This window comes from Colletotrichum destructivum, chromosome 6 (assembly GCF_034447905.1).
Source record: "Colletotrichum destructivum chromosome 6, complete sequence".
Classification (NCBI taxonomy): Eukaryota; Fungi; Ascomycota; class Sordariomycetes; order Glomerellales; family Glomerellaceae; genus Colletotrichum; species Colletotrichum destructivum.
Window position 1 is genome coordinate 999,320 of NC_085901.1, and position 13,656 is coordinate 1,012,975.

At 55.7% G+C, this 13,656-nt stretch overlaps 6 protein-coding genes across 6 annotated transcripts; 2 read left to right on the top strand and 4 right to left on the bottom strand.

Annotated features, from left to right (window-relative positions):
- The first annotated feature begins 715 nt into the window (after positions 1-715).
- CDEST_09485 (Putative glycoside hydrolase, family 7, concanavalin A-like lectin/glucanase domain superfamily) lies at positions 716-2,530 on the top strand. The gene is made up of 5 exons (XM_062925644.1): positions 716-958; positions 1,063-1,486; positions 1,563-1,651; positions 1,719-2,175; positions 2,241-2,530. The coding sequence occupies exons 1-5, from the start codon at positions 780-782 to the stop codon at positions 2,433-2,435; spliced, it is 1,344 nt and encodes a 447-aa protein (XP_062781695.1). The 5' UTR covers positions 716-779; the 3' UTR covers positions 2,436-2,530.
- Positions 2,531-2,541: 11 nt separating this feature from the next.
- On the bottom strand, positions 2,542-4,556 carry CDEST_09486 (Putative cytochrome P450). The gene is made up of 4 exons (XM_062925645.1): positions 4,286-4,556; positions 3,174-4,183; positions 2,970-3,107; positions 2,542-2,904 (listed from the first exon to the last, which is right to left on the bottom strand). Exons 1-4 carry the CDS (start codon positions 4,482-4,484, stop codon positions 2,710-2,712), a joined length of 1,542 nt encoding a protein of 513 aa, XP_062781696.1. The 5' UTR covers positions 4,485-4,556; the 3' UTR covers positions 2,542-2,709.
- Positions 4,557-6,559: 2,003 nt separating this feature from the next.
- Positions 6,560-7,823, top strand: CDEST_09487 (uncharacterized protein). Its single transcript, XM_062925646.1, has 2 exons — positions 6,560-6,933; positions 7,018-7,823. Exons 1-2 carry the CDS (start codon positions 6,720-6,722, stop codon positions 7,818-7,820), a joined length of 1,017 nt encoding a protein of 338 aa, XP_062781697.1. The 5' UTR covers positions 6,560-6,719; the 3' UTR covers positions 7,821-7,823.
- A 1-nt stretch (position 7,824) lies between these two features.
- On the bottom strand, positions 7,825-8,838 carry CDEST_09488 (Putative alpha/beta hydrolase-1). The gene has a single exon (XM_062925647.1). It carries the CDS (start codon positions 8,727-8,729, stop codon positions 7,905-7,907), a length of 825 nt encoding a protein of 274 aa, XP_062781698.1. The 5' UTR covers positions 8,730-8,838; the 3' UTR covers positions 7,825-7,904.
- Positions 8,839-8,898: 60 nt separating this feature from the next.
- Positions 8,899-9,994, bottom strand: CDEST_09489 (uncharacterized protein). Its single transcript, XM_062925648.1, has 2 exons — positions 9,756-9,994; positions 8,899-9,693 (listed from the first exon to the last, which is right to left on the bottom strand). Exons 1-2 carry the CDS (start codon positions 9,919-9,921, stop codon positions 9,410-9,412), a joined length of 450 nt encoding a protein of 149 aa, XP_062781699.1. The 5' UTR covers positions 9,922-9,994; the 3' UTR covers positions 8,899-9,409.
- Positions 9,995-10,789: 795 nt separating this feature from the next.
- Positions 10,790-13,572, bottom strand: CDEST_09490 (Putative peptidase S33 tripeptidyl aminopeptidase-like, alpha/Beta hydrolase). The gene is made up of 2 exons (XM_062925649.1): positions 12,374-13,572; positions 10,790-12,309 (listed from the first exon to the last, which is right to left on the bottom strand). Exons 1-2 carry the CDS (start codon positions 13,253-13,255, stop codon positions 11,362-11,364), a joined length of 1,830 nt encoding a protein of 609 aa, XP_062781700.1. The 5' UTR covers positions 13,256-13,572; the 3' UTR covers positions 10,790-11,361.
- Between the last annotated feature and the right edge of the window lie 84 nt (positions 13,573-13,656).

Sequence of the window (13,656 nt, forward strand, 5' to 3'; positions counted from 1 at the left end):
TCCCTGCTGGACCAATTCGGACGGTGACCTCGCGGATGCCGAAGACGGCTGCGATCGGCGAGGCATCACGGCCGTTCCTGAAGACCGCTCAGATAACGCCGCCCGTAGATCTCGGATCTGTTTGCACTCCTCCCGTCGCCGAGAGCTTGGTCTTCATACAGCATGACTTGGCTCACCACCACCCGGCCACCACATGGCTGCGGATACTCGCACCTTCAGCCAATGGCATAACTACTTCTCCGCTAACAAGACCTTGGCAATTGTTTGATATATGGGGATTACGGCTCAAGAAAGCCTTGAATCCGTGACACATGGGTATCCTGCCTGTCAAGAAGCTCAGCTCTCTCAGTTTTCCACAGCATTGGGTGGTGGTCTTCTTCACGCACACCGTACGGGAAGCTGAACTTGGATGCGCGTGGGTAGTTTCCCGGCGAGACGAACAAGAGTGAGTCCAATAACAACTCGAGAGGCTTCTTTTCACACCTGCCAGCCAGGGAAGCATTGTTCCGTTTTAGGCTACATCGACAACCCGTCCGTTGTATGAGCTACGGAACACTAAGCGATGCTGCCGAGCCTTGCAACGACTGTGGTGATCATTTCGGCGAACCTCATTCCGTACCGATGGGGCGTTGGACACGATGAGAGGTTTCTTCGAAAGCATAAATATCACAAGTGTTTCCATGTTGGACATGAGTTGTAAACCACTCCCCATCAAACACTCTCTTCTTCGCTCTTGTAACTAGGCAGACAACCCTACGGTCTATTCAGTTTCATCCAAGATGAAGTCCACTCTCACTGCACTTTCCATGCTGGCCATGGCCGTGGCCCAGCAGGTCGGCACTGAGCAATCTGAGACTCACCCCAGGCTCAACTGGCAAAGGTGCACGTCTGGTTCTTGCTCCAACGTCAACGCTGAAGTCGTCATTGATGCCAACTGGCGCTGGATTCATGAAGTTGGGTAAGCACCATTTCGATGTCATCGTATACCGACAACTCCATCTTCTAGGCGAAGCTGGCTCAAGACGTGGTAACGCCAGAGACTTTCGCTAACCAATTTCACAGCGGATACCGGAACTGTTATGAGGGCAACTCTTGGACCGGGCTGTGTTCCGGCGCAGACGACTGTGCTAGGAACTGCGCCGTCGAGGGAGCCGACTATGGCAACACTTATGGTGTTTCGACCAGCGGCAACGCCTTGACGTTGAAGTTTGTTCAGCAGCACGGTTTCGGCAAGAACGTCGGCTCTCGCATGTACCTCATGAACGGTGACAGCAAGTACCAGACGTTTACCCTGTTGAACAACGAGTTCGCCTTCGACGTCGACCTATCCACGGTTGAGTGCGGCATCAACAGCGCCCTCTACTTCGTTGCTATGAAGGAAGATGGCGGCCTCTCTTCCGAGGCGAACAACAGAGCCGGTGCCAAGTACGGCACAGGCTACTGCGATGCTCAGTGTGCCCGCGACCTGAAGTTCATCGGTGGCAAGGTGAATCTCTAATTCTCCCCACCGTCCTTCTTCTTCAGCCTTGCCGATGAGTCTCGACTGACTCGAAGACAAACAGGGTAACATTGCGGGCTGGAACTCGTCTGAAACCGACAACAACGCTGGGGTTGGTAACATGGGTGCTTGCTGTGCTGAGATTGACGTCTGGTAAGTCCATGTCTCCCTGAATGACTTCTCTTTCGAAAAGCAAAAAACACTAAAGTCAATTTTAAAGGGAGTCCAACGCCCACGCCTACGCCCTGACCCCCCACCCTTGCGAGGACAACAACTACCACATCTGTGAGGACGACACCTGCGGCGGTACCTACTCAGAAGACCGCTACGGCGGCGGCTGCGACGCCAACGGCTGCGACTACAACCCGTACCGCATGGGTAACCGCGACTTCTACGGGCCCGGCAAGACCATCGACACCACCAGGAAGTTCACTGTCGTCACCCGCTTCCAGCCCGACCGCATGTACCAGGTCTTCATCCAGGACGGAAGGACCATCACGGTCCCCGGGGCCAAATGGGCCGGCGTCCCCGAGACCTCGGACATCACGCCGGAGTTCTGCGAGTCCCAGTTCGCCGTCTTCGGCGAGCGCGACCGCTTCAACGAAGTCGGTGGATACCCCAAGCTCAACGCTGCCCTCGAGATCCCCATGACGCTTGTCATGTCCATCTGGAGCGACGTAAGTCTTGGACGGGATGCCCTCAGATGTCTTGCAAAAAGAAAAAGCCTAACACCCCATCGTAGCACTACGCCAACATGCTCTGGCTCGACTCTACCTACCCTCCCGAGAGAGCCGGAGAGCCTGGCACCGAGCGTGGACCATGTGCCCCGACCTCCGGTGTCCCCGCCGAGGTCATCGAGCAGTTCCCCAACGCTCGGGTCGTGTGGTCCAACATCCGCTTTGGCCCTATCGGCAGCACCTACAACATCGCTACTTGAGTTTACCCCTTGTGGTACACGCAGGTTCATCAACAGCTTCTTGGCCGTTCCAGAAGCGTACACGGAACACCACCCAATGGTGCAGGTCCTGGTTTGGTTTTCTGTACATACTTCGTTTCTCTGTCGATCATTTGGGCTACACTTGAATCCTTTGCTATTCTTCATATCGTCGTCGTCTGAGACAAAATGCAAAGAGTCACTTTCGTTTTTAAGAACCTATGCCAATCTCATTCTTCTGTGATCTTGCTGCCCTAACCCGCGGGATTCCGTATCATCAGGGCTCTCTGGGTGACCGAATGCACACGTTTATCTTCCAGCCGATAGGTTTCACGAACCAATAGTTCTTGTTCAACCATGGGTAGCCCTGGTTCATCTCAAAATCAAACTCATGGACGAGTCGAGGAATCAGTTTGCACATTTCCAGCATGGAAATGTGTCTTCCGATGCATGTTCGAGATCCCAAGCCAAACTAGGTTTCAGTCAGGAATCAACAGCAAGCACAACAATCCGTACAGGGCGTCATCAGGTGCTTACCGGCATCCAGTGTCTGTTCATAGCCGACAAACGATCGGTATTAGTAGTCAGCCACCGCTCGGGTCTGAATTCGGCTGCATCATCGCCAAAGATGGACGTCCTATGATGCTCGACCCAAGAATTGATGCCCACGATTGTCTGATAAGTGAAAAATGTGAGTATGTGCCGGAGACGAACGTGTTTTGGGTTCAAATCGACACTCACCCCTTCCGGTAAGAACTTCCCGCATATAGATGCGCCCCCTTCAGGCACGACTCTCTCCAAAGGAAGGCCGGTTGCTGGATGCAGTCTCAACGACTCTTTGATGACTGCCTGGAGGTATGGCAGCTGAAGGCTTTCCTGCAAAGTGACGGTTTTTGAATCGCTAGCCCCCAGGGAGAAAAACCGATCAACCTCGCCCCGCAACTTCTCCATGGCTCGGGGATGGCGGAGAAGCTGGTACAGTGTCGCACTGAGACTGATGGCTGTGGTATCCGAGCCTGCAACCATGTTTGACACGCAGCCGGCAAGGACATGGTACTGTGTGAAGGATGTGGGATCCTCGGAATGCTTCGCAAAGAATTTGGAAAGAAGATCCAGGGTGCCGGTCTGCTTCGAGGGGGCAGACACTTCTCCAACATCGACTGCCTTTGGCTTGGATTGATGCTCCGCCAGGTATCGCTTGGTGATGTCCACAATGTACTTTCTCCCTGTGGCTTGCTTTCCGAGCCGATTTCTGATGGGGGCCAGGTATGGATGGAGATGCGAGTATACACCAACTATGGAAGCGTAGCGGAGGTGATTATCGAGATTCTTGATAAAGTCGCCCACGTCCTGGCCCCGATCCAGAAAGCCCAGGCGCTTGGAGTAAGTGATCATCCCAATCACGTCAAAGGCGTAGCATTGAAACCAATGGCCCATGTCGACGGGCTCCGCGACTCCGCGCCTGCCGGACATCTCCGTGAGCCTCTGGACAAACAGGTCTGCGCACTCGTCGACGTATCGTTCGTAGTGCGCCTGTGAAGACATGCTGTACATGTTCTGGTAGAGGCGGCGGTTCGCAGCGTGACGCCTCTCATCTCGGTCCGAGAACAGTGACCACTGATGCGGGTTCGGGTCACCCCATGTGTCATACCACGAAGACTTTGGAAAGCCGTGGCCGGGAGCATAGATCATTCTGGAGGCGAGAGGGTCATCGATACTGAACCTGTTTGGGCCGTAACGGATAATTGGTCCTACTCCAATAATCAGTTTGAGAGATCGCCACATAACGGGGCTGGGTTGGAGGTATGCGTTGCTGGATGGACATCAGATGAACAGGAAAGTAGAGTACTTGCCATATTGTTGATGGAGGGCAATGTTCGCTCTCTCAAAGTGGCCTTGGTTAATCTTCCAAGCGTACCACAAGTTGGTGAAGCGCGCAAAAAAGGGCCCAGGGACTGATGCCAGAGGCGAGGTCAAGGCGTGATAGATCTTAAGGCAGAGCCGGGCCACGATGGGAAGAGTCAAAAGGAGGAAAAACACATGAAGCTCCATTGTAACAGTTTCAGCGTGGTGACGGGCGCCTGCGTGTTCGATAGAATCAAAGATGACAATGCATAGCTGTTAATAATACACGTAGGTTTCTGGAAACTTTATAAGGGCCATGATGATCAACCAGCAGATGGATTATCCGGGGTCGTCCGTCAGCACCACCCCGCGTCCTCACAGACCCCGCATCCTCGGAAGATCAGTTCCCTACTTTCGGCACTTCGATCGGAAACCATCAGTAATAATTGTGATTATTTAGCGAAGGTCAACCGTACCAGTGTGTTTCTACATAGCTGTCGCTAGTTAGGTACTAACGTTGTGGTCCAACATACGTCCACCTTTCAGGTCGTACCAAGGACCAAGGTCAGAATTATGTTTTCTGGTCGGAGAGGTGATTAAAAAAAGAAGAAAAAAAAGAAGAAGGAAAAAAAAAAAGAAGTAGAGGTACAGCAAAGATAACAGTGCGCGATGAACAGCCAGGTCTCCCTAGTGAAGCCTCCGTGTTGTGACCAAGTCGACGTTGGTCATCGATGTCCAAAGTACTAATTAAAAGGATGCATACCCATTAGTTTTGAATATCCCAAAGTCGATATAGATGCTGCCGAGCAGTGAGGGGCTACCTCCAAGCTTTTGTGAGGACATCAACGAGCATACACAGCGGCAGCACCTGGGCAGTAGGTAATTTCAGACATGCATTGCCAAAAGGCGTAGCCAAAGTTCAAGGTTAAACCATCAACTGGGAGATATCACCAGACCATTCGAACCAGCTAAGCAGCCTTTAAACGAATAGACGCATTGAACGCTGCAGCGGTAAACATGACAGTCATGTGACATAGAGGATGTGGTTTGAGACTCCAGAAGGCTACAATGCGGCTTCGCATCAGTTGTGCATCAAGACATAGAGCCATCTCCGAGCGACAGGCTCGAAAGGAAGATAGGGTATATTCGATTTCCATGAGGCAAAAATGAGACGGGAAGAATAGGGGCGAGGATGGTCGAAAGGACGACGGCAAAAGAAATGTACAGCAAGACTCTGGTAAGACGTCAAAGATGAGCGCGCTGAGTTGAGGGCCGTTAGCAACACAAGAGACAGGGACCGGCCAAGCCTTCGCAATGAGCTACGAAGCCTCGGAGCCTTTGTGGAGCAACGCTTTCACCGCGGTTGACCATTGGGTTCGATTACAGCCGCATGATAATATTATCGTGGCATCTGTTCGCTTGCTGGTCCTATACTCTCTGACCCTGGTAGGCCGGGCCAGGGGTTGAATCATGGCGATTCTCTGTTCTAGAGGAGCACCTAGGACCAACCAACAAATAAGCAGCTCAAAGCATAATGAAACATGCACAATCTATTCAGCACAAATTTTGGTATTATCTCGCTCTCTGCCGGGAAAAGGAACCAAAAGGTCCACCTCGGCGCCTCGCCGCGATCCTGAATGGCCCAATGCAAGGAAGCAAGTCGAAGGTCGTGAGTTTGTTTCTAGAGGAAAAAAGGTAGACGGCACCAGCCAAGTGTTCTGTGCGCGATTGGGCAAGTCTAACAGTTCATACCTGTACAGGCACTGCCACCCAAAGGCAAAATGCTGGGGGAGCAGGGATATCCCCGAGAGATCACCACCTCGCGATTGGTAGGTAAGAAGACACAAAGATCGGTCGGCAAGACGCTAATGCAGCCTGCTGACGACGCTAAAGTCGGGTACCGTTCGACATGGGTCTTAAATCCGCCCGAGTGTCCCCCCTTTCCATAGATATGCTTTCTTTGCCTTGTCGACGAGAATGGCGGACTGCCGCGATTGAGCCGCGATGAGCAAAGCATGCTTACGACAGCAAGAACGAAAGAGAAGGGACACATGTGTTCTCGAGAAGCTTATAAATCAAGTCTTTGCCAGAATGGCTTCCACTTTCTCTATAAGATACAAAGAGCCTGGGTCTATCGGCAGACTACGAGAACTGTCCAAGCCAACCTGTGACTACGATCCAGGTCCCGCCCGAGTCATTGGGGGTGGCCCCCACCTATCAAACAAGGTACCGCCGCCGATTCGACGGTTTTACGTTGCTGTCTTGGGGGAGCAACCCTGACACTTGGACGGCGTGAGCCGTCAGCAAGTTGCATATAGTCCTCGAGGTGGCCATTCTCAACTTTGAACGCCTGCGTTTCCCCCCTTTATCCTATGTCCCAATCTCATCATCTACACGCCATCTCGTTGGCTCGGCCCCCTCGTGTAACGATCCTTCTGACCAATGTCATTTGAAGACGGCTTCCCAGATCCAGAATCAGCGTCAGCAATGGAACTGTGTTTCAGCCCTGGAGCCCCGGTTCCTCACGCAACGTCGATCCCCGTGGTTGCAAATCCTCGCCTAGCCGAGATGAAAGACCCTACCGAAGACTGGACCGGCGTCACAAGCACGGCTGAGAGGCGTAAATTGCAGAACCGCCTCAACCAGAGAGCCCGACGTTAGTAGCACCACAGAATCCACGAAAAAGCCCCCTGGTCTGGCCCAAACAAGTTTGAGCTGACAAGAAACGTTCTTATACCAGGGCGAAGGGCTCAGAAGCTTGGTAAACATTCTCCATCGGACCCGAGTCCGGAGCCAGATTCGGAATCAGACCCATCATCCACTGTGCTTGTCAAGGCGGAAACGCCGCTCAACAAACAGGCCATGATGGTCTCCGGTACAGGGAGCAAGGGGAGGCCAGGTCTTTGCCTCCTGGGCAAGCCCTATGCCCAGGACGATCTCATACGGTTTTCCGAGGGGGCCTACAAGGACTACCTCAGTGGGAATCCCCGTACCAACTACCTCACGACCCTCGTCCGCGTAAACGTCTTCCACGCCTTTGTCCAGAACGCCCGGGTCCTGAACTTCGACAAAGGCTGGCTCACGTACGAGGCAATATCCCCATTCCATATGGTGGGCCCGGGCCTCGGTCCCGCGGCCGTACACCCCTCGTGCCCCGAAAACATGCGTCCCACCCAGCTGCAGCTCATCGTCGAGCACCACCCGTGGATCGACTTCTTCCCCCACCCGAATATGCGAGACAACTTCCTCCGGGTCGTTGCCGAGCATGGTGAGGACTACATCGACGAGGATGACATGTGCCGGGATATTGTGGACGTGGGGGCAGGGGCCGGGGTCGAGGAATCGGCTCTAATCGTCTGGGGCGAGCCCTGGGACCCGCGCGGCTGGGAAGCCACTGAGGCGTTCCTGAGAAAATGGGGCTGGCTGCTGGCCGGCTGCCCGGAGATGCTGGAGGGGACGAACTACTGGAGACAGAGGAGAGGACTGCCGAAGCTTAGATTCAGCGGATCGACCGCACATATGCATCGCCCTTCATCCGACTGAACTCGATGGTAGACTCGAGAGATGCCAGGTCATTATTCAAGGAACTGCCTGCAACTGGCCGGCTACCGCTACTCCACAGTCGCTTCACGCACCACTCGACTTCCTCTCGAGAGCTCCTAGAAGCTCGAGGAAGTAAGGGAGAAACGCCTCCAACTCGACCTGGAAACCTTCATGGGCCCCCGGAACGTCGAGCCGAGGACACCCCAGAATCTTTTCCTGTTCGTCCACCGCCTGCGCGTACCACGCGTCCCTGCTCCTCGTCCCCCTCATCAGCCCAACGCTGGTCCCGTTCTCCTTCAGCCGGTACAGGCTCGGCAAGTAGCCCAGCAAGAGGGCGAACTCGTTGGCCCAAAAGTTGTCCTTGTTGAACGGCTCTGGCGATGCGGGCTTCGGCACGCCCTCGTCGTTGTATCCAAGAAGCCTCGAGCTGAACTTTTCCTGCGCAGCCTCGACGCCTACAGTCTCATAAAGCTCGAGACAGCTGTACAGAAACTCAAAGACCTCGGTGGCGTTCGGCAACAGGGTGAAGGTTGGGGCTTCGTGCGATATCATGTGGTCGACCATGTCGGGGAAGTCGATGGCGAACTGGAAGGCGAGGATGCCGCCCATGCTGCTACCGAAGAGAATGGTCTTATCGAAGCCGAGGGCTTGGACGATAGCGCGTATATCACGCGCTTGTTGTGGGGGGTTGAGTCGTTTGTTTACTTTCGCCTGGCTCGCCGACATTTGGCGTCGGTCGAACGTCGCGCAGGTGTACTTGTCCGACAGCGCAGCGATGATGGGGTTGTATTGGCGTCCATGACCGTTGCCGCCAGGGATAAAGACTATGAGGGGGCCTTGGCCTTGGTGCCAGTAGTGGATGTCACACTCCTCGTTAGTCACGATTGACTTGGTTGGGTTGAACTCCATGGCAACGGCGGCGGTCGATTAACTGTCTTGTAACGCGGATGGAGCTGGTAGGTAACCCAGTGTATTTAACTATTTTCAAAAGCAAGGTAGCAAGAGATTTTGCTCATTTACGTAGGCTTGAATGAAATTGTTCAGATAAATGATGGCCGCGGGCGCAGCTTACACTCTCACACGAAACTATGTCCACAGGGAACCGAGATTACAAATGCACAAGCCCAGAGCGCGGGGTTCGAAGGATATAGCCGGAAGTGTTTCATTGGACTGAAAGGTGACACGGCCCGTCTACCCATTGAGTGAGCTGACAACACGGCTTGCGTTATCGAGGAGCGGACTGAGACCCGACTCTGCATCCGACCCGGACCCGCTAACAGACACTGGGATCGGAGTCGGCCCCACCCATCCGGACCGGGCCGCGAGTCTCGGTCAGGCACCAATGCATGTGAGATGGCGCGCTCACCATAAGTTCTGTCCATCATCAAAGACTGAAAGGATAATTCACTGTCTCAAATTCGGCATGTAAAATAGGTTTTACTGCTATGGGTCAGGATGGCACCATTAACTCATTGCGCAAAGACACTGCACTGCACGTACGGTGTCCTCTTGCCCCGGTGCCCCACGCTTCCTCTTCCTCTTGGGTGTTGAGAATGTCGGGGGACCACAAAGAAGATGTCTCTCGTGTTCTAGTACGGCTGGATCCAGGGTCTGCAGCGCGTCGCGGCACAGAAGCCGTTGCAACACGGCCCGACGCTCTGCCCGTTGGTATCGTAGCACGCCCCGTACGTCGGGACGCAGAACCCGAAGCAGCTGACTCCGGTGACGGGCTGGGGCGGCCCGATGATGACCTGCTGGACGCCCTGCGGCGTGATGCCGCTCACCAGCGCCTTCTCGCCGCCGGTGTAGAACGTACACTGCGAGATGGCGTTGTAGTCGGGCGCGTCGATGATGTTCACCGAGATGTCGTTGTCTGTGAACCCGGGAGTCAGCAAATATGCCCGCACACTGTGAGAGCTGTACTGGGGAACAAACTAGTAGGATACACCTGTCCGTCTGCGGGTATGTTGAGCACGTAGGACGCGGGGCCGCCGTGGAAGGTCAGGTGGACCGTCTGGACACCATCGCGCTCTTCCAGTGGGTGAGATAGGGCGGGGAGGATGGTGGAAAGGGAGGCGAACAGAATTGCTGATACCTTCATTTTGACTGATAGGTTGGGTGAGGTTGATAATGGTAGTGTAGGGTTACAATGGCTTTTAGACGATGTTGAACTGCCCTCCGGAAGTGCGATGTCCTTCTTCAAAGCTCGAGGGACTCGGTGAAGTCTTTATACTCGTGTTGATCGCCAAGGAGGTCAGGGGTCTGCATCTGAAAACTTTCAACATGAAGGTCGGAGACTCAAATGACCCGAATCCTTCCAAACATTGCCTCGAGCTGCTGTTCTCTACATACGCGATCCCGTGCATGAGCCTCTCGCGCATCCCCACCGCCGCAACCACCTCGAGCATGAGGCACTTCGAATACGAACTCACATGATGTAAACGGTACTATTTTCATCCCTGTCAACTGAGCCGTTGGGGCATGGGATCTCCCATCTGTCTCCCTTTGCGGTTGTGCTGGCCTTCACTCGGATCATTGACAGAAACGCCTCCATCTCGTAAAAGAAAGTAGTCAGAACCAGGAAAACGTAACCCCCTCCGCAACATCAATCGAGCCAATGCCGCGGTCCCCCGCAAGCCACTTGGGCGGAATGATCCACGGGCTGACAAGCCACTAGCGCGACGTCCAGCTTGGCTTTGGAAAAAGGGCTGAACACGACTGAGGGGTACCGGGGACGGTATGACACGAGGTCCCCAAGAGCCAACCCCACGATGTTGGGCTGCTCCCCGGGCGCTAACGGCCGTCGCCTCGTTAGGTCGCATGCATCATGATCGACTACCCAAGCCGGGATAGTAGGGCATGCTCGGGAATGACAGATGGTCAGGGCGGAAGAGGAAACTCGTATTGGGGTCTGGCAGAAAGCATGCATTTGACGTTTGACCGGTGCCATGTCTCAGTCGAGTCTTCTAGCACGTGTAACGTTGAGTTTCGCTGGGCTGTAGTCACGCCAGACATCGTGTTCGGTGAAAGATCTTCATAACGGGCGATCCCGCAAGACGTTCCGGTACGCCTGGCACACGCACAGCAGTCGGTGGAGAGAGCGCAGAGGCCGAGGAGGGAAGCGTCATGTCTTGTCTCTGTTCTCCAAAGAATCCCTCGACAAACGGACCCATCAGCTTCCGTGGTCGAAAGACAAGCGAGGTCTCGGATGTCGGCATGCTGGGGATCGTCTTCAGCTGAGTTTTACATGCCACTGTCACCTGCAAGTTGCGAGATCTTGGTGGCTACCCCGATGCGTCTGTGTGTCCTACAACAAGGGATCACCGTTCACAGTGTGTCCCCTCCAAAATAGGGCCGTTGAATTTTGATCTATCTTGGGTCGTATCTGACGACCCATGTGTCTTGAACTTCGAGACTTCGGTGTCATGCAGGATCGTCTGCCATGGCCAAGCTACCTTTTGCAAGCCTCTCAACGCTTCTCTGATGTCCCTGTCTCCCCTCGTTTCTCTACCTTCCCCGCTGGAAGACTCCGTCCCTTGGTCTAGAAGACGAGCGGATGGGATCTGTCGTGCGGCGGCGCCAGAGGCGCCACTCTGATGCCCATGCCCGACGGCAAGCAGTCATCGCCGCCCCAGACGTCGCAGTCAGCCTGGCACACCGTCCCGCTCGTCGGCACGGTTCCGTGCTCAAAGTACTTCTGGATGATCTCGGTCGAGCACCGGCTGCCGGTGGCTATGGCGCAGTGGCCGACGGACTCCTGGATCACGACGGCCGACCCGGGGTGTTGCGCGCTCGCCTTCAACGCGTTCCTCAGCGGCGTTACCGGGTCGAGGCGCGACGACATAAACAGCAGCGGCGCCGCCGGCTTGCCCTCGACGCCGGCCGGGTCGTGCTCCGGCGTCGTAAACGGCCCGGCGAAGCGCCACTTGGGCCGGGCGCGCCAGCCCGTGCAGGCGAGACGGATCTGGGACCAGTAGCCGGCGAAGGTCGGGGACTGGGACTCGAGCTCGGAGACGTAGGCCTGGTAGTCGGCGATGGTGAAGTTGGTGCTGTCCTCGCCGTCGGAGCAGAGGACGGCCTGGCCGCCGTCGCCGAACGTGGCGGACGACTCGGAGGCGTTGGGGTGGGAGCAGGCCTGGTCGAGCCTCGGGATGCCGGCCTTGGCGGCCTCGAGGAGGGCGGTGTAGTTCCCCTCGATGGCCGAGTTGAGCTTCTCGGCGAGCTTGGGGAACTCCCGGTAGGGCGTGTAGAGCGGGTTCTTGAAGGACAGCGTGACGTCGTATCCCGTCAGGATGTTGGTGAGCTTGCCGTCGAGCACCGCGACGGGCGCGTCGTCCAGCTGCTTGACCAGGTCCTCGACACGGCGCCTGATGTCCTGCCAACCCTTGTCCGAGGGCCGGCGAAGAGCGCACTTCCCCGCGGACGCAAAACACGTCTCGTAAAAGAACCTGACGAGCTCCTCGGTGTCTTGGAGGTTGGTCCTCCACCCCTGGCGTGCTCGGGTTAGCATCGTTTGGCAGTTATCCAGCAATGAGAGACGTAGAAGGACATACCCCCGCCATGTAATCCTCGGGGTCGGCGATGCCATCGACGATGATGCGCCCAACGCGGCCCGGGTACATTGATGCAAACGTGTTGCCCAAAATGCTGCCATATGAGAAGCCCCAGTACTGGATACGCGGCACTTGTTTGGCGGCGCTGCGCAGCTCCAGGGATTTCTGTGCTCTCTCGTCCCCGCCGGCAACCTTTGCGGCGGCCTCCTCGTCACGCAGCTCCTGGATTTTGTCCAGCATCTCCACCATGTCGCGGACAACAGACGCCGTGGATGCGTAGGGGATGATGGAGCCGTTGCCGGCGTTCTGCGTGCACAGCTTGCCGTAGCCATGGGTCCGCGCCCAATGGCGCCGCAACGCGTCAGGGCTGGAGTCGAGAGGACCGATGGCTAAGCGCTGAATGCTGTCCGTGTCTCTGGCCAGCAGGTCCTCGTAGCAATCGGCCCTCGGCGACGTGAACTGGATGCCTCGCGGGTCCCAGCTGAGGATTTCGTACTTCTTGGCGGCGTCCGCGGTGTCCTGCAGGATGTGGCCCTCCCGGAGCATGAGGCCGACGCCGGAACCGCCGGGGCCGCCCGGGTTTGTGAAGATGGTGCCGCCAAAGGCCGGGTCGTCGTCGGGGACCTTGGCCGGGAGCTTGGTGATGGCCAGCGCCACCGTGTGCTCGTTTGTCTCATCGAGCCAGTCGAGGGGCACTTTGAGCCTCGCGCATTGGAACTCTTTGTAGCAGGGGTGGTATTCCAGCTTGGTCGAGGGCGTGATTGTCGTCCAATCGAAGTCGTCCAGCTTAGGCGGATCGCGTTCACTGGCGCTGGCGCTGGCGATGCCGATGCCGATGCCGATGAGGCTTGCAAAGGCCGAATGGACAGCTGGACGTCTCATGGTCGCTTGCCGTCGCAACACTCGGTTGGGAAGCCAGTTGAAGCGAGGCGGGACGAGATATTGTCGACAAATCTGTCAGGCGAATGAAGATGGAAAAAAGAGTGAACCGAATCAGCTGATGGAGAGACCCTGGCGGACTATAGGTTGAATCCCTCTCTGGATGGATAGCTGCAGGTGTCGATCCCCAATCACCTTTTGCTTCCGTTGTTTGTCTATGAGTAATGATCTCGTCGCTGTTGGTCCAGTCCCAGACAGTTGAACCAGAGTTGGGTTTGGGGATTTGATGTGATGCAATGAGGGGAAGAAGCTTTGAAGGATTCGGGAACAAGTTGACCAGGCAGCGAGCGGGTTGCTGCGTCAGCAAATAATGCCTGCAGTATGCAACTCAGACCAAGCAAGAT

Coding starts and splice junctions, on each gene's coding strand:
- CDEST_09485 (XM_062925644.1), top strand. CDS start 780: ATGAAGTCCACTCTCACTGCACTTTCCATGCTGGCCATGGCCGTGGCC. Junction 1,487..1,562: donor TGAAGTTCATCGGTGGCAAG/GTGAATCTCTAA, acceptor GAAGACAAACAG/GGTAACATTGCGGGCTGGAA. Junction 1,652..1,718: donor TGTGCTGAGATTGACGTCTG/GTAAGTCCATGT, acceptor TCAATTTTAAAG/GGAGTCCAACGCCCACGCCT.
- CDEST_09486 (XM_062925645.1), bottom strand. CDS start 4,484: ATGGAGCTTCATGTGTTTTTCCTCCTTTTGACTCTTCCCATCGTGGCC. Junction 4,184..4,285: donor TGCCCTCCATCAACAATATG/GCAAGTACTCTA, acceptor TTATTGGAGTAG/GACCAATTATCCGTTACGGC. Junction 3,108..3,173: donor GGAAGTTCTTACCGGAAGGG/GTGAGTGTCGAT, acceptor TTCACTTATCAG/ACAATCGTGGGCATCAATTC.
- CDEST_09487 (XM_062925646.1), top strand. CDS start 6,720: ATGTCATTTGAAGACGGCTTCCCAGATCCAGAATCAGCGTCAGCAATG. Junction 6,934..7,017: donor CCTCAACCAGAGAGCCCGAC/GTTAGTAGCACC, acceptor TTCTTATACCAG/GGCGAAGGGCTCAGAAGCTT.
- CDEST_09488 (XM_062925647.1), bottom strand. CDS start 8,729: ATGGAGTTCAACCCAACCAAGTCAATCGTGACTAACGAGGAGTGTGAC.
- CDEST_09489 (XM_062925648.1), bottom strand. CDS start 9,921: ATGAAGGTATCAGCAATTCTGTTCGCCTCCCTTTCCACCATCCTCCCC. Junction 9,694..9,755: donor CGGACAGGTGTATCCTACTA/GTTTGTTCCCCA, acceptor CCGGGTTCACAG/ACAACGACATCTCGGTGAAC.
- CDEST_09490 (XM_062925649.1), bottom strand. CDS start 13,255: ATGAGACGTCCAGCTGTCCATTCGGCCTTTGCAAGCCTCATCGGCATC. Junction 12,310..12,373: donor CCGAGGATTACATGGCGGGG/GTATGTCCTTCT, acceptor CGAGCACGCCAG/GGGTGGAGGACCAACCTCCA.